The 17,797-nt window shown below is 39.4% G+C and overlaps 2 protein-coding genes across 2 annotated transcripts; both read right to left on the bottom strand.

Annotated features, from left to right (window-relative positions):
- Window positions 1-480: 480 nt before the first annotated feature.
- Window positions 481-12,533, bottom strand: LOC110064104 (serine protease 33-like). Its single transcript, XM_020771115.2, has 10 exons — window positions 11,933-12,533; window positions 11,627-11,746; window positions 11,297-11,414; window positions 10,434-10,481; window positions 7,931-8,047; window positions 6,415-6,525; window positions 5,343-5,399; window positions 4,035-4,250; window positions 2,303-2,550; window positions 481-861 (listed from the first exon to the last, which is right to left on the bottom strand). Exons 2-10 carry the CDS (start codon window positions 11,672-11,674, stop codon window positions 568-570), a joined length of 1,257 nt encoding a protein of 418 aa, XP_020626774.2. The 5' UTR covers window positions 11,675-11,746; window positions 11,933-12,533; the 3' UTR covers window positions 481-567.
- Window positions 12,534-13,680: 1,147 nt separating this feature from the next.
- Window positions 13,681-17,390, bottom strand: LOC110064316 (uncharacterized). The gene is made up of 2 exons (XM_020771357.2): window positions 17,226-17,390; window positions 13,681-16,168 (listed from the first exon to the last, which is right to left on the bottom strand). Exons 1-2 carry the CDS (start codon window positions 17,328-17,330, stop codon window positions 15,380-15,382), a joined length of 894 nt encoding a protein of 297 aa, XP_020627016.1. The 5' UTR covers window positions 17,331-17,390; the 3' UTR covers window positions 13,681-15,379.
- Between the last annotated feature and the right edge of the window lie 407 nt (window positions 17,391-17,797).

Below are 17,797 nucleotides of genomic sequence, written 5' to 3' on the forward strand. Positions count from 1 at the left end.
GTTAATTTCATGTTTTGTTTTCCAACTGCGACCTTAGGGTCTATAGAGCGTGACATGAGTACCAAAATATATAACAAGTTTTGGCAGAAAATGTTTGTCTGCCTCGTGAAAACCTCTGACCTTCGAGTTGAAGGCCCTTATTACGAGGGTTTGACGGACTAAGGCGTAATGGATCACTCTACCGCCCCACCCCCACCCCCATGGGATGCTTATCCTTCGCACGGACACCCCAAGCGTTAATTCGAGTCATTCGTGTAAAGAGGCGCTGTGAGAGCAACATAAAGAGTTACGAGCAAAAGACCGTACGATCATTTTTCCGGCGCACTAACCTTACAAAGGACCACATAGGAACTTTAAAACGTATCTTTCTTTAGGTAGAGATACTTTTGCAATTCACAGTTCAACGCTCTTTGCCAAAAGTGGACTATTTTGGTTGCGCAACTGGTACAAGGAGCTTGGAAAAGATAAAGACAGTCAGAGTTACGTGGATAGGACGATAATTTATTCATGTTGTATTTTGCTGAAAACTGAATATATTAGCTTGTGTTGATTACATTACTGCATACATCAGCCTGTGTTAATCGTTTCCTGCACCCAAAACTTGAGGTCCATCATGTCAGCGTACACCCCGTATCTTCCTCTGCGCGCGCAGCCTATCCCCCAGCTAATGACACCCATTAGAAACCACTTGTCATTCCTCACACAGACCAGCGGTCCTCCGCTGTCTCCTTGACATGCGTCAATGGCTCCCTCGGAGTAACCTGCACAGCGCATGCGTGTTGTTATGGGGTATCTCAAGTCGTCGTATCCTTCTTGACAAGTGTCACGTGACACAAGAGGAACTTCTGCTTGCTGTAAAACCTGCAAAATAATGCAACTTCTTCAGTATGACAAGTGTTATTGCCAAACTCTGGTTCATTGAATAATGAGATTCAAGAGTTTTCATTGGCTTAGCCATCTTGATATATGAGTCATTATACCATGCTCTACAAATATAGTAAGAGTGCGCGTTATTTGATTTTTTGTTTTGGGGGAAGGGGGGGAGGGTGTTAATTTTATTTTCGTTTTCTATATTTTGGGGGCATTTTTAATAAAACAATTATTCCACTCGCGCTTGTTAAATATGAGATGATTTTAGCCAACTAGGCGCTATGCGCCCTGTTGGCTATCTACCATCTCATATCCAACGCACGAACGTGGAATAATTGTTAATTATACCATGAAAAACCTCAATATATTCGCTGCTTTCACAATTTTTTCGTTTTGTGAGCGGTACGTTTTAGCAGGTTAATAACTGCGAGACCCAGGGCCAGGCTGTTAGAAAGCCGGATAACGCTAAATTATCCTGGATTACCAGTTAACCGAAGTATTAGCTTTTCTTGTATAAAAGTGTTTTTCGCATTTCATTTTTTGTGTAGTTTGAGATTATTCAAACTCAAAACTAAAGGACAAGCAATATGACAAAACCTCACCAAAAAGTTACAAAACTGAAATCACAATTCTCGCTAACGATATGTTAGCTTAATCTGGCTTTGAACAACCCGGCCCAGGTGAATACCACATTAATCGTAGGATACCTACACTACCTGATGACACAATACAAAGTACTGCACAGTATTTCCACGCACAATTTCAGTTACAATTTGTAATATCTAGTATGTGTACAATTTAGTGGTCCTACGAATCACTTAAAGGACCTCAGTCACGTATTTTCAGTTATTCTGGCCACGAACAAAATTTCCTTTAAATTAACGGAAATCTGAAAATAGTAGTTTACTAAGATGCAAAACACCAAGAAAATAATAATAGCTCATAAACGAACAAGGATGGTAACGGATGGAGACGATTAACACGGATTACAACCAACGAACTTGAAGTTTAGGCTAAACTTTTCAAGATGCGTAACCAGTGACGTGGCTCCTTTAATTAAAAACAAATGAATTCCGAAGTTGCATTGAGATGGAACCCACAGGGGAAGCGGAAGAGAGGGAGGCCAAGGAACAACGGGGGAGACGAGGCGGTAAATAGAGGGGGAGACGGTAAATAGAGGGGGAGACGAGGAAGACAGACTTCAATTGGCAACAGTTGGAGAGACAGTCACGAGACAGCTCAGAGAGGGATGGAGAGACTTCCTTAAGGACCTATGCCCCCCACGGGGTGAAAGGTTTTAGGCTAGTAAGTCAGAAAAAGTTAACACAAGTTCTAAAACTTCGCCCAGTGGTGATTGTTTTGCAGAAACTAAAACTAAATCATTCTTCGCCGTGCAAAACGAGGACACGAGTCCCATATCATTCCGTCCTACCTGGGGGATTTCTCCACCTTCCGTAGTGTGGCCCCACCCAGATATGAAACAGTTGGTTCCAACGTCGAACTCAGTCTTGGCGAGACACACAGGTCTCACGTGAGTATTGTACTTGATTGGGTTCTTCAATTTTATCATCGCCACGTCATAATCGTGATTGCTTGACGCGTCATATTTTGGATGTTTGATGATTCTGTCGATGGTCATGTTTTGCTCGTAGCCCTCCAGTCCATTAAGATCATATTCACCTGTCGAGGAGTTGAAAAAGAAAAACATTTTTTATCGAGTAAGATCCTTTTTGAAATACAGAGGAAACGGTTTTTTTTAGTAAAATATCAAATGCGAAATAGTGTGTTTCGCCACATTTCGAAACACCGAGAAGAGAAATGAAAATATACGACGCGTGACGGAGTATTTTTTGACGAAACTCGAGGTGTTTGGAAATGTGGTCAAGCACCGTCTTGAGTGTTTGATATTTGTTCTCAATCGAAACTAAACCAAAGAGAAAATGGAAAAATAAAATCGTAAAAATGTATGGTAATTAAGATCAGATATTCGAACCTCGACACGGTCATGATTTCCTTTGTTTTAACCCTTGGACGTACAAGGGGGAGTAGATGCCATTTCCCAATAAGGTTTCATCAAAGTTTTGAACAGACGTCTTACTCTAAGGGGCTAAAACTTTCGGTTGCTGTACCTTCACTCTCTGCGGAAATTTTGATGTGCTAATTACGTCTCCATTATTTTTGACGTTGCCATGGCAACCATCAAATTTCATGTAGGTATCACTAATAATCAACTTTTTTTGAGATAATTCTGCAGTCATTTGACGTCATATGACGTCATTACCAAAAAAAATGGTATCATCTTGTAGAGCAAGCTTAGGGTTATCTAATCAATGTAAATTTATTTCGCTCTGCCCTAACATAACGAAAACCAAGAGGGGGTTCCATCCAGCCCCCGTCCACTTCTTCACGGTGGGGGTGCGAGTTAGCTTGTACGTCCGAGGGTTAAGTTGATGACTTTTTATTGACTTTGAAAAAAAACTGTTCTTGACCGATCTGTTTTTTTCTAAATATTCCGTGGCTTATGTCCGCCAAGAAGGCTTATGTCTGAAGCTGCCAAGGGAAGCCTTCTAAGCTACTATATTGAAAATAATTAAAGTTTATACATAACTTTGTCAGTACCACTACGGTTCTAGCTTGTTAATTTTAGGTTCGCCAGTCAACCATGGTTTAGAACGCCTTTGCAAATCATCATTAACAATTCTTGTTCTTCAACTGGTGAATCGGGCTACAAGCTCGGCAGGTCGTTGTGCTAGGACGAAGATAACACTCGTGGTGGAGAGAATTTCAAGTTTTCGTAAGTGTCACACAAGCCTCGCCACCATGACGAAGTGATGCCCAGCGGTGAGGTCTTTGCAAATATATAGACATGTTTAATTATTGAGCTCTTCGATTTTCAAATCCCTTTGTGAAACCACGAACCAATTCAAAATAAGTCTTTAAATTTTCTGTCGACTTAGCTTAGTAGTTAGCCACATTTGATCGGGGTAGTTAGCATTTTATTTCATTCACTTGTTATAATGAATTATTTGATGAGTTCACATTAGTTTTCTCTATTTCTAGCTTATATTTAAGACCACTTAACATGAAAAATTCGTTCAGATGCTAAAATGCTAAGAACACTTGATCAAATCCCCAAGTAAGCGATAACTTAATGCTTTTCCTACCAGCAACGATAGTGTACTCTTTAGGATCAACTCCGTACACAAAACAATGAGCAGCAGTGACAATCCAGTGCGAAGTCACAATGGATCCTCCACACCAGTGAGGGCCATGGTGCCCAGTGTAGTCCATTGTCACTTGCCATGGCCAAGCCCCTGGTTTGGCGTTTGTGCCCCCCACAATTCTGCTACCGACCACTCTTCTGCCACACTCTACGCTGCCTAGTTAATGAAAGGAGATTGCAGTTAAGTCAGCTCACATGCTAGATATCTTAGGAACCAGGAGCCTCAATGCTTCGTCGATCACGGTTTGCGTATCTGAAACCATTTCGCCTAAATTTTTGAAGTTCGTCGTTTGTAATCCGTGTCAATATCTTCTCTATCCTTAACCATCCTTCTTCCCATATGGTTTATTAGAATCTCTTTGTCTTAGTAAACTACTATTTTAAGGTTTCATTCAATTTAAAGGTAATTTTGTATGTGGCCAAAATAACTCAAAATACCGTGACTGAACTCCTTCAAGCCCCGGTTTTTGTAGAATGAAGACATTAGGACCATTGGACCAATGCTACTCGTCTCGGAGGGGGTGCTACAACCCTTGTCATAACTCTTGGGACCTTTGTTTTTCATTTTAAATAGGAGAATATCTAGTACCTCCCGGCCCCCTTCCGTTTTATATTACTGTGTTGAGTGGAAATCAATGTCTGCTATAATTGCCTATGCTGCAACATTGTTTGAGGGAGGGAACGTTCTATTTGGTAGCAATTGTGACTAATTGTCTCTCATTATGAGCAAAGCCGGTTTTGTAATGCACAGGTAAGTAAAAGCTCTTCAACGATAATAGCGAACAAAGTTTCGGAGTCGTCATGACACCATTTTCAAGTTCAAATAGATAAGAAATAAACTGTCAGAAGAAGATTAACACATGCGTTGTTAAGATAAATATCCAAAGGAGTTTATAAGGCCATTGGACTGTGAAAGGTTGCAACAAATTTGGAAAGGGCTAACACTCATGAGAGGCCTTCAGATGACTGTGGACGAAAAGCCATAACAAAAGGAAACACAGCTGATCAAACACAACAAACTCAACAAAACTCGCATACTAGCGGGGAAAACAAGCTTATATTGTCCATAGTTTGGCTTCTGATGGGATAAAATAAAAGCGTGTCGGATATTGGTTAACAGAGCTCGTGGATATGATACAAGGGTTTCTCTTCCTTTCGTTTTTCTTAAGCGATTTGAACCAAAATAATGACATGCCAACTAAAACAATTGTAAGCTGGTTTATTTTTATTAGGTTTCGTTTTTCTTTACCTTGGTCTATATACTGTTCTGTGCGTGGAATAGTTGTAGGTGGCGCAGTCGTTGGTACTAAACAAAATAACCAAAACCAAAGATATACATAAATACAGTAACCTACTAGTTTGTATTGTTTATTTGTGGTGACATCTGTATAATACGTGGATGTAGTGAGAGGGTATGGAACAAATCATGACTGAAAATACTAAAAATGCCTCGAGGATAACATAACAAACAAACCAACGCGAACTCTAGACCGATCAGAGCTTTCAAATCTGAGAGGTGTCAATGCCATTCTTCATTTGACCGTAATATAAGATTCGAAAGTTAAGACTTGTGCTTATATTGGTTCGAAGCTAAGGCTGTTCATGATCCTGGTGCTTTACGTCGGGGGTAGGGAGGGGGGAGAGAGAGGGTAGGGGGGAGGGAGAGGGGAGGGGTCTTCTGTTACTTGGATTGCTTATTTTAAGCAGGAAAGGTTTTAAAAAAATGCGTGGGTTTAGGTATAGAAGGGATGTTTCAGAAACACAAGAAGATGTTGCTTTCAAATAGACAGTACAACTCTTTCAGCAAACTGTATGGACACAACAAGAGCTTGTAATTAACAGAATTTACATCTTTCTTTGAAAGCTATGCATGAATATAAGCCCATAATAGACCATGATAGACCATTTTACGGTCACCTAGCCTTTGAATGGGAGCGAGGCAAAAGGTGACTAACTAATTAGCATTAAAACAACTTGATTTACATTTTCTATAGTTCGTTTTCTATAGTTTTTTTTTTGTCTTACCTTTCTTTTGTACCTGAATGGTGTGAATAAAGATTGGTGTTGTTACACAAAAAAGCAGTGAGGTCTATATCAAAACAAGGTCAGCTCCAAAGGCCAGGTCACTGAGCAGACAACTGTAAAATGGTCTCTTCGGTGAAGGATTGAGAAAGAGCCTTATTGGCTTTTTATCTCGGGGAAGGGGAAACTTGATATCGGAACTCTACGGGTTTTAAATATGCTAAGGAAAGAAACAGCTTAAATTCCAGCTGATCACATGATGCTTATAACCTTCAATCAGTGATATCGTGAGTTCCTACCTCCACACACTGAACAGGTCTTCGAGCAGTAGAATCTCATTGACACGCCAATGACTTTGTCTTGGCACCGATTCTTAATTACTTCACAATAGGGAACTATATCGCGGCATTCTGAAACAACCGACAACAACAACAGCAACAACAACAGTAACAACAACAACGACAACAAAGAGTAAAAAACTGGGTGCTTTTCATGTACATGTAGTTATGATAATTAAACTGTAGACAAAACGCTAACTAGTGAAAGCATTTCGTCTTCAGTACAGTTAAAAACTTTTCATTGAAACAGTGGCAATCGTGTCTTCAGACTAGTCTCAGTGCTTCGTGCTTCGTGTTTTGAAACTAAATTCGCCATGTTTTTTTGAAGCTTATGATACGGTCTTTTGATAAAGGCTGCAATATTTAGCAAGTTTGCATCAACTATAGCTAAAAGCTTTTCGTTCACACGGAGCTGTCTCTGACAAAAACCCCTAAAAACTACAATACTCTGTAAGTTTATGTTTCAAACCTGAGTGGTCTCTCATAAATTTCAGCGAAAGGCTTATAGAGAAAATCCCCTAAATAAGCCTCTGGTTAGATAATAAAATATCGAAAGAAAGTTATCGTCAGACATTTTGAAAGAAATCCTAAAATGTGACAGGATAGCCATTTTGGGGTGCTGTTCGATTTAACTATACCAATTTTTCTAGCCAATTTTTTTCTCATTTTATTTTGTTTTCTAACATAATATTCAAGTACTTTAATACTGATCGTTTCAAATTCAAATTTACTTAGAGGTACCAAAGCTCTGGGGGTTACTCAGCAAACTTTTATACGGGGAAGCCCCGCCTCGAGTTCCTACCCCTTACACTTTTGCATACCACTTTGACAGAATAGGTGACCCTTTCGCATAGCATTTATATATATAAAAAAATCTACCCCTTTTACGTACCTACTTAAGAACAGTGCTGCCCTTTTCTAAACCCTTGGAACGAAGTCAGTGAACAATACAACGGGAGACCATTAAGGAGGCTAGCAACAGTTTCAAACACTTTTCTAAAAGCTATACTTTGAAGGATGGATACTGTCACTGTTAAACAAGTGATGCCACAATAATGGCATCGCACAAATGCCCAATCATTGGCAAACAAGTTTATCTATAACAGACTACCATAGCAACGGTAAAACCTGTTAAAACACCCTTAATTTTAGATTTAAGCGCTTATTACTCAAAAACGAGCTCGGTGACCCCCTTTTTTTATTATCGAATAGTGATAAGCATGATAAGATGCAACTTTACAAAGTTTAAAAAATTCTTGACAGGTTTCAGAGCCACCTTAAATTTTCGAAATTTTTAACTGGAAGGACCTCAGTACAAAATCGACTCTGGGAAGGACATCATTTGTCTTGCCTCCCCTTTCCCCCCCCCCCCCCCAAAAAAAAATATCCGCTATGATTAAACATGTAATCATTAAGAGAGCGGGGGGGAGGACCATATCTTTTAAATTATTATATAATAAGAAAATAAGCAACTTACGTTTAGGACAAAGGTTACACGTCTTCTTGCAGTATTTGCTGACAAACTCTTTATAAGAGTTGTGTTTACAGTAAGGCTTGTAAATCGAGCAATCATGGTAGCCATCTTTGCAAGGTGCTGAGAGAAATATAACGAATTCAAGCAGGAATGAATGCATATAACGATGGAAGCTATACCAGAGTTGTCAATAATTAGTGCATTTTGATTGTCATGATGCGTTACGAGGATAGCACTTCAGAGAAACAGGTTTGGGCGACTGCTACTTTTTTCCTGATCATCAGCAGAGAACAAGAAAGCGAGCGAAAGAACACATAGCTTATATCCCAAGTTAATCATAAATTTAGAAGCATTCTATCAGGATGCCGTTTAATTCTCTTATCCTCTCACTAGTAATTCTCGATTTTTTGCGTTTTCAAAGTGTCAGTGAAGAGGATTTAGATAAAGTTTTCAATGACTAGTAGCCTTCCTAGTAGATTTATACTAAAACAATTAGATCCGATTTTCTCTCGATTTCTAGGCGTGAATGCTGCGTCCTCGTCAACAACCTCGTTCCGAGGGTCTCTCGCTCTGGGAGGGCGGGAAGATGAGAGACCCTGGAAACGAGGTTGCCTCATCAACTGTCATGTGATAGACATCTCGAGCTCCTAACCTTATTGATAACTATATCGAAAGAACCTTAAATCATTATGCGAAATACAAGAAAAACTCTTATTAGATGATAATAAACATACTACACTGGTCAGTTTATATCATTGCAGTACATCATAGTATATTCAGTTCGTTTCTTGTGTTTTGGCTCGTCACGATAACATACGCTTGCTTTCAAAGATACGGTGCAACCAGGAAAATATACTTAGACTAGGTTTACACTAGACGAAATTGTTCCGGATTCGTGATGAGTCCGGAACGTTTTAGTACCGGATTGATTTAGCCGTTTACACAAAAGTGGACGAATCCGAAATAAAAACTCTCCGGTTTGGACGTGTCTCCGGAGATTTTGAATCCGGAATTTAAAGTGGGAGCTTTGAATCCGAAAACTCTTGATCCGGAGAGTTTTGTCTGCGATCTTTTGAGTTTGCGGAGGAACGAAAATGGCGGATTACATGATCCAGTCGTAGTCGAGTCGTAGGCACATTCATGGCCATTTGATGGTGATCGCTGGCTGATTACCTCGTGCTGTTAAAGGTGTAGGCAATCACTTTTATAATGGGTAATGCCATAATCATCAGAAATCCAATTTATCGACGCAATCGATATCGACGCCTTCCATACCTACATACTTTACTGCGCAGATGACGACGATGGCACGATCGAAAACCTCGACGGTTCTAGATATTAAATAAAGACCAGAATAAATGCCTGGAGGGACATGACACGATGAACAACAGTACCGTGGTCAGCTAGTGGAAAGAAAACTTCAGACTGTCTCAACCTTCCCCTAGCCGGTCCTAGCCTTGTTTTCACAGGCATTTTGTTTCTCGTTGTCGACTTTTTAACCTTTCCATCATGAATGTTCTCGGAGTTATCGTCGTGCGTAAACGGTAAGGAATCCGAATATCCTTTCAGTGTAAACCCCTACTAATCCGACTACTCTAATATTGATGAATCCGGAAACTTTTACGAATCCGAAAAAATCTTCTCTAGTGTAAACCTAGTCTTAATTGTTCTTACAATCAATCGTCAAGGCCCCGTCCACACTCGCCAGAGGAATTTGAAAACGGAGGTTTTACCCTTGAAACACCTTAAATGCTTTCCGTCCACACTACGCTGGAGGAATTTAAAAACGCAACAATCACCGGTCATTCTGGCTTTGTGTTTGAGGAAAACTCGGTCAGGGAAATCACACGATTATCGAACGCCATCGTTTTCGAAAAGCTCCGTTCAAAACGTTCTCCGTCCACACTAAAACGCAAAGCCGGCGTTTTGAAATTCCTCCGGTTTGAAGAGCGTTTTCGGAAAGCTTCGTTTTCGTAACGGATTAGTGTGGACGGTAGACCTAACAGAAGGAATTTGAATACGCTGGCTTTTCCTTTTCGTGTGGACGGAAAACATTATGAAAACGGATCCTTCTCGAAAACAAGGGCGTCACGACAATCAGGTGATTTTCCTGACCGAGTTTTCCTCAAGCACAAATCCAAACTGACCGGTGATTGTTGCGTTTATAAATTCCTTCTGCGTAGTGTGGACGGAAACATTTGATACGTTCTCGAAGTGAAACCTTCGTTTTCAAATTCCTCCGTTATAGTGTAGACGGGAATTAAATTTTCTTTGGTGGTTCATGGCGTCAGTTAGACCACGGCTAGTCCCTCTCTCGCCAAGTCCGTCTTGCGTGACGCGAAAGAAAACCGCGCAAAAAAAACAAAAAAAATGGCGGCGCGACATCGTGGGGGTGAGATGTACTCGTATTCTGGGCATCAGTCACGTTCATGATATTGACAAAACCACGCCTGTTACTACGGTTACCTTACTCAGTCTATATAAAACAGAATACTCCATTACAAACCTGCTCTTTTGTTTCTGACTTTATACTCTTCAACTGACTTCAATGCTTCTGAAACGTGTAAACATTAATTTAGTAAATAAACTAGACTCTAAATTAAAATGCTTGCTACGTAAACAATTTTTACGGTAAAGTACACAAAGTGACTATTTCAAAGTTAATATTTTAAAGTATGATTTCATCAATAACCTTTTTAATTTTTAGCAAAGAAGGTGACAGCTTTCTTCAAGTCTTCTACAATACCCCATATTGTTTCGAATATCTGATACAAGTTTCAGACATCCACGTCCACGCAATAAAGGAAAACTTAGAAGCCGAATTTGAATAAATTTTAACTTAAAATATACTCGTTACTATGTGAACAAAAGATTAACAATTTTGGCTGGAAAGTATTCATCTCTAAATGTGTCAGTAAATCGTTTTGTCAATGGTCGTTGGGTTGACAATGGAGAATCTCAGCACAAAACAAGAAAAAAACTTCTGGTCTAGAGCTCGCTATTTTAAAACAAGCACGATAAAAAGGACCAATTGTTTGTTGCGAATTTTTTCACGCCAAACAATTTCTAAGACTTCAAGAGGTCCCGACTTTCCCTGGCAGAATTTATCGATTTGTATAATGGTGTAATGAACTGTTTCACTCGCTTGCGAGTCTATGCAAAGAAAGAAACGGTTGTGTTCTGTTGTACTGGTACACAGAGGGAATAACCATTGTACCCCTTTCTTTACGAGCCTTTGTTTAGCTGTGTTGTATATTGATGGGTCTTTTGTATCGGTTATTATGGACCAGTACACGAGGACAGGCCCAGAAAAAAACAACAAAAAGTTGGCGTAATTATTCAGTAAGTGAGCTACGCCACAAAACATACCTTGTAATTTGTCCTTTGCTTGTTGTTCTTCCTCACCATGGCAAAATTCACTCCGGCAAATGAGCAAAATCAGTGCAAAACGGACAAAATGTGCGACAAACATTTTGCTCTTGTGCGGCTGGTCAAATGATAACAGTTAGTTGTGGAAGAACGAAACGGCATGTAAGTCGTATAATATAATATACTTTTGTGCAGCTCGAAAAAATCGCAGCTTTGCAAATACAGGCGTGCAAGCGTGGAATGGTGGGGTTGTTGAAAAATTAAAGGCAAACACCGTGAAGATTATGCGAAAAGAGCGGTCATTGGGAATTCAAAATTTAACACAAGTACCTCTGAGTTTTGTTGTGTTCTCGGTCCTGGCAATGCTTTTCCGTCCATGTAATTTTGGAGTCAAAAGCTTTTTGCAGTCATTCAGTTCTCAAGTTGTAAGGTTTCTACATTGAATAGCTCCTGGAAAGAATTCGGGTCCCTGATATTAGTTAGGACAAATGCGTCCTGTTTAACGAACAACACCCCCCATACACAATTGCTTAAAACCGTACCGCATCGGTTCTTTCAAACCTTTGTTTAACTAACAAAAGAACTCGATGGCTGTAAAGAGAAAAATTAACAGAACAATGAAGTAAATAGTCCCACCGTTTATCTTTCCAAAATTCATACGAAAGCTTGCTAGCTGTGTTCATGAAAACTCTGATCTATGTCTTTTAAAATCATTACCATAACAAAATTTTCTCAAAAAATGTTGATCAGACAAAAATTATGCCTATAGTTCCTTTTTTTTTTTTTAATTTTAACGGTCATTTTGTAGTATACGTGGCCCGGAAATTGTTAAACAAACAAGAAAAATGCTCCAGTTTGTTCAAACATAATTTCAAATATTTAGGAAACTAAAACAACTTTACCTCTCCCAGTCAATCAGCCGGCCTCAATATTTGAACATTTTCAAAGAATTAAACCGAGTTCAATTCAACTGATCTTTTTAACTTCTTTTTGTTCTTCATAAATTTCATTGTAATGTTAGTTGCGTAAAAAATGCCAGGCATCTAACTTGCCAATCTTCGATTTCATCTTCTCCAGGGCCATTAATTTAGCAGTCATATATCCATGTGGAAATTGTTTACAAAGTTTGACAGGCAGGTAAATTGATGACAAACACTGACCATCCACAAAACAAGCAATACCAACTTCACAGTTCATGTAGCGTATGCCAGGATCATATGTCCCGGATAAATTTGAAAACGCAGCTTTATTTCTACTGTTAGGCCTAGCCTGCGGTCCACACTAATCCTTCGCGAAAACGGAGCTTTTCGAAAACGCTCGTCAAACCGGAGAAATTTGAAAAAGCCAACTTTTCGTTTTCATGTTGACGGAAATCATTTTGAAAACGGAGTTTTTCGAAAACGATGACGTCACGATAATCATGTGATTTCCCTGTATCCAAAATGACCGGTCATGGTAGTCTCGATTTTCCCCGCTCTCTCGCGTCCGGTCTTTGTTCCTCCCCGAGAGCGCGGGCGCGTTTCCCGAACAACGCCTAGCCATTGTTGCATTTACAAAATTTTCCGGCGTAGTGTGAACGTAAAACACTGATTTGGTGAGTTTTCAGAGTGAAACCTGGGTTTTCAAATTCCTCGCGCTATTTACACAATTGGTGCAACGTTAGGAATCTCAGGATCTCGATGGACAAGTATATAGTATAAGTTTTGTTTTTTCCACTGATATGTTTCAGGATTAGTTAGTTTTAGCAAACCATTACTGCCTGGTACTAATATTAACATGGTTTTGTTAAATTGTGTTTATCGGGCATATCAGAGAGTCAAACGAATATTAAAATATAACTCATTTTGTAGAAAATGTTCAATATATATCCTTTTACCTCTCCTCCCTTTAAGCCTCGTCCACACTACGCCATAGAAATTTGAAAACGAAGCTTTCGCTCCGAAATTAAACGCATCAAGTGTTTTCCGTTCACACTAATTCGGAGAAATTTAAAAACACAACCGTGATCACCGATCATTTTGGATTTGTGTTTGAGGAAATCTTGGGAAGGAAAACCATAATTATCGTTAAGTCTTCGTTTTCGAAAAGCTCTGTTTTCAAACGGTTTTCCGTCCACACTGAAAACACCAAGCCGGCCTTTTGAGATTCCCCCGGTACGGTTTGAGGAGCGTTTCGAAAAGCTTCTTTTCTTGGTCCGGATTAGTGTGGAGCGTAGGCGTAATCGTAGAAATAAAGCTGCGTTTTCAAATTTCCCTGGCGTAGTGTGGAGTTGCCTAACTGTACGATGAGCAGTAAGGAGAGAACTCTTTTTTTAAAATTCTAAGAAAAACTTCGGGCTACGAAAGGTGAAAAAAAGGATAAACATGACCCCACGACGCCACTGGTTATTCACAAAGAAATGAGAGATTTAATTTTCGTTCAATTTGACACAGTTAAGGCTTCCCAGATCATCAATGTTGAGTGAATGCTGCAGTATTAGGCTACGAAAACGGGGAAACCATTAACCTTCAACAACAAATAAACATGCAAGAAATTTGTAATTTTTGTTGACAACGTAAAACATCTAAAATATACGTTGGCTAGCCAATTCTGTTCTAAACTTTGTACCGTTTTTATTACGTTGTAATATTCCCTTGATAGGTTTTTCATTCTAAATTTTATTCTCATCCTTTTCTACTCCAGCATTTAATGTTGTGTAAATTTTGTATTACACACTTTGCTTCTAGAGAAGGAAATGACAAAACAGAGCAGTTGGAACTAATCGGTATTTTGCCGTTTGTCCCATCAAATGCATACAGTAAAAGTTTCACAACCTCTTGTTATTGTACTACAAATAAGTCCGTGCAGAAAAATAGCATTTCCAGGTCTCAGTTTTATAATACGCTAGCCTGCAGAAACGGAATGGCGGGGTAGAGAGCGAAATGCGATACACGAGCGCGGAACGCGATCACGAGCGCGAAGCGTTTTTCGTCTCGCGCTTCGCGCTCGTGTATCGCGTCTCGCTCACTGCCCCGCTAATCCGTCTGTTCTGCAGGCTACAATACGCTTACGAAGATATAATGTTTTTAAGGTACAACAGAAAATTGTTTTCTATCAAGAAGAAACCGTTTTTCGTCTTACTTCAGGCCAGCAATTTTGGTCCAGCCTTACGAAACGCGATCAAATACAGCACATGAATCTGGTTCGGATCCTATATTTACAGTTGCACTATCTATTTAAGCAATAGATTATTTTTTTCCGCATTTACATGGCCTCTTCCATACACGATGGGGAGGGGGAGGGGGCGGAGTTTAGGAGAATTCGAGACAGTTATTCAAACCAGAGACGCAGTCGAGAGTTTGGATAACTTTCGAGAATTCTCCCAACCACCCGAGTGTTTAGATGAAGCTATGTAAAAGCGGAAAATAGTCCTCTACTGCTTTTATCAAATATTTCTCTAAACTACACGCGAATCTAAAACGTCACAACCGTGTTTACATACTTTCATACAGACACACCTATCGGCCAATGAGAGAGCGCGTAGTAGCTCAGTTATTCTATGAAATAAAATGGCATTATTTGCCTGTTATAGGGTTCGGTTTAGTTCAAGGACATCTGTATCTCTCCACTTAATTAAAGTACAGTAGAAGACCTATTTTTGGAAACAATGGAAACTGGTTCGAAAAAAATCGGAAGGTTCGAATTTTCACCCTATGTTGTTGTCGTTGTTGTTGTTGGTTTGCCAAAGGAGCAAAAAGTTACTTCGAATAATAGAAAGGTTCGAAACAATAAGAGCTCCAATTCACGGGATTCCATTATTCAATTGTACCTTGGAACTAGTGGTTGACAGAGGAAATTTCTTTGTGTTTAAGTTTTTGTTTGCTTGTTCGTTTGCTTGTTTTGGTTTTGGTTTTCATAAAATCCTATCAAAATACTATTATTTTGAGATTGTTTTAATATGAAGATATCGATGAAATAAAAGTTAATCTATCTTTTATTTAATTTCATTACTCTAACGATCTGTATATATAAAAATACTACTTGATCTATGGCAAAACAGGCCGAACATAGTATTTCATCCTCTAAGTGAACAAAACAATTGATTTAGTAACCGTAATACTTAATATACACGAAGCATTTAAGTTTATGGATAGCAAAGTACAGCAACTGAAATAAAGGCTGTCCAATTATTAGAATGAGAAATACCATTGCAGAAGAAAATGGATCATGGATCCTATTTACAAATCGAGGCAGGTCATCAGGCGCATTGTTAGGATCAGTAATTATGAAGTAAAATAAAACAACAACAAGGACGTATGCTAGCGTAAAAATGTATGAATAAACAACATGCAGCAACCTGATTGGTGCGAAGCTGAATATTGCCTCAATGATCATGAAGGCAGTGAATGTAAAGTACATGGCAAGGACTAAAGAGTTCAATTGCCCCTCCAGAACCAGGTAGCAAAATGAGACCACCAATATGCTATTTCCCGCCATGGTTTGCAAAAGCCACACTACTTTGTGGTAACAGGGAAGTTTGTCTTCGTGATAATCTACCTGGTGTGACTCTCCATCTTCGCTTGCCGCCCAAAGCAGGTCTGTTTCGCTTGCACCCAGTTCCTCCTCTGCCAAGTGGCTCTTTTCCGTGTGGTGCTCGTGTTTCGCTTTCTCCTCCTCTTCTCTTCTTTTGTCATCTTTCCAAGTTTTAATTGTGTGGTAAACGAGGAGTAGAGTGGAAAGGACGAAATACAGACAAACTGCGGAAATACTCCAGTTGTCCAACTGCAACAGCCACAGATAACTGGGAGTGCTGAGAATACTTTCCATTGTGAAGATCACACAGCATGACGTCAACACGAGACGGTAAATGATGAATAACGCCGGTGGGAACCACTGAAACGGGATTGAATTGAAAAAAATTGTCTCTCATTTGAAGTCATGCGTGGGAAAAACTAAGATATTAACGGACAACATTTTTAATCTCAGTTATTCCCCACTCTCAATTCTGCGATAAAAGAAAAACGATTGAAATTCGGGTTGAAATTTTCATGCAATGACGCACATGTAGCACAAAGGAGATTTCTTATTGGTTACCGTGATCGCTCGCGCGAGGACAAGAAGTCGCACGCAGTGACAAAAAACCAATCAGATCTTTGAAGGATCGATGTACAAAATAAACTCCAGAAGTTACCCCTGGGCAATGATTGTACTTCAATGTACTCTACGCCTTAGCTGTTTTGCAATTACGAGACTCAGTAGCTGTCTTCTCAGTTCATTGAAGCCGATGTTCGCAGAAAGAAAAGTAAAGAAAAACATGACAACAACTCAAAAACTTGAGTGTTTTCAAAATAGCACAGATATTGCAGCCCAATGGGATTCCCGATAGTCTCTAAATCATGACAACTAAATTCCAATTAAAACACTATTTCGTTCTTTAGTAACAATGATGGGAAAATAGACTTAAACTGAGCACCTAATATAGGCAAGAAAAAAGCTTTCGCACAGGAACATAGGGTTACATCGCTACATGTACAGCCGGTCACAGGAAGGAAGTGGCAAGCGGCTATTTCAAGAGCGATGGCCAAGTGCTTTTTCAAACTCCAGAATTTGAGCAACGAAATAGCCTTCAAAGAAAGAAGTAAATTTGATCAAATTAGGAGAATTTAAGAAAAGGTGACGAAAGCGCAGGGATATCCGTACTACGAAGTCAATCTTTCCTCTTGGGCCGATTAAACCGGAACATCGTAGACATGATACAAAGAAGATGAAGCAGAAGTCTTTTATGGACCTTTTATGGACTTTTTTTAAAAAGCCTAAGCTTGCAATACGCGGCAAAACGGGATTTAATAGATAAACTTCCAACAACGACCGAAGAGTTGCTAAAAATTTTAGATTTTGTTTACAAATGAGTCTTGTCTGTTAGGAACTTCAGCACCAATTACTTACTTACCGGTGATTCTGAAAACAACTCGGCATTTGGAAACTTCAGTGACAAGCTGTGGATACTAAATTCCTCGGAGAATACTACTTTCAGCCACTTTTTGATGGTCGACATATTGGAACAAACTGAACAAATATTGCGCACTTTTCACGCAGCAAAGCATTTAAGCAATGAAGCGTCAAAAAGCGCTATGCAGATTTGAGCGGGAGTTAACGGTGGGGCGCGTTTGATGAAGTAAATAATAAAGAAATGTTAAACGCCTCAGTGAATTTAACAGAGAATGTGTCAAGAAATCGCTACCAGAATATTAATAAGGAAAGTTTGTACGAGTGATTGAGATCAACAATTGCAATAGCCTCTACTCGGAACTCAAAACGAGTCATTTTATCTCAAATTGAGGAAATATAACTTAATTACAAACACTTCTAAAAATGAAAAAGCCTTCTTTTCTTTTGCCGCGAGCAAGCTTTTAGCGTTGTTTTAAATACCCTTAAAATACTCAAGCTTGAATGAACATTCAATTCTCATTGTTTTCGCTTGAAAGAAAGGGATCGATTCCCGCCTAAAAGCGATTTATGTAG

Source organism: Orbicella faveolata, unplaced genomic scaffold (assembly GCF_042242905.1).
Source record: "Orbicella faveolata isolate gen_17 unplaced genomic scaffold, um_ofav_v1 contig_1, whole genome shotgun sequence".
In the NCBI taxonomy this organism is placed as follows: domain Eukaryota; kingdom Metazoa; phylum Cnidaria; class Anthozoa; order Scleractinia; family Merulinidae; genus Orbicella; species Orbicella faveolata.

Coding starts and splice junctions, on each gene's coding strand:
- LOC110064104 (XM_020771115.2), bottom strand. CDS start 11,674: ATGGACGGAAAAGCATTGCCAGGACCGAGAACACAACAAAACTCAGAG. Junction 5,400..6,414: donor GACCTGTTCAGTGTGTGGAG/GTAGGAACTCAC, acceptor TATTTTGTTTAG/TACCAACGACTGCGCCACCT. Junction 862..2,302: donor AAGGTGGAGAAATCCCCCAG/GTAGGACGGAAT, acceptor ATTATTTTGCAG/GTTTTACAGCAAGCAGAAGT.
- LOC110064316 (XM_020771357.2), bottom strand. CDS start 17,330: ATGTCGACCATCAAAAAGTGGCTGAAAGTAGTATTCTCCGAGGAATTT. Junction 16,169..17,225: donor AGTTGTTTTCAGAATCACCG/GTAAGTAAGTAA, acceptor ATCCCGTTTCAG/TGGTTCCCACCGGCGTTATT.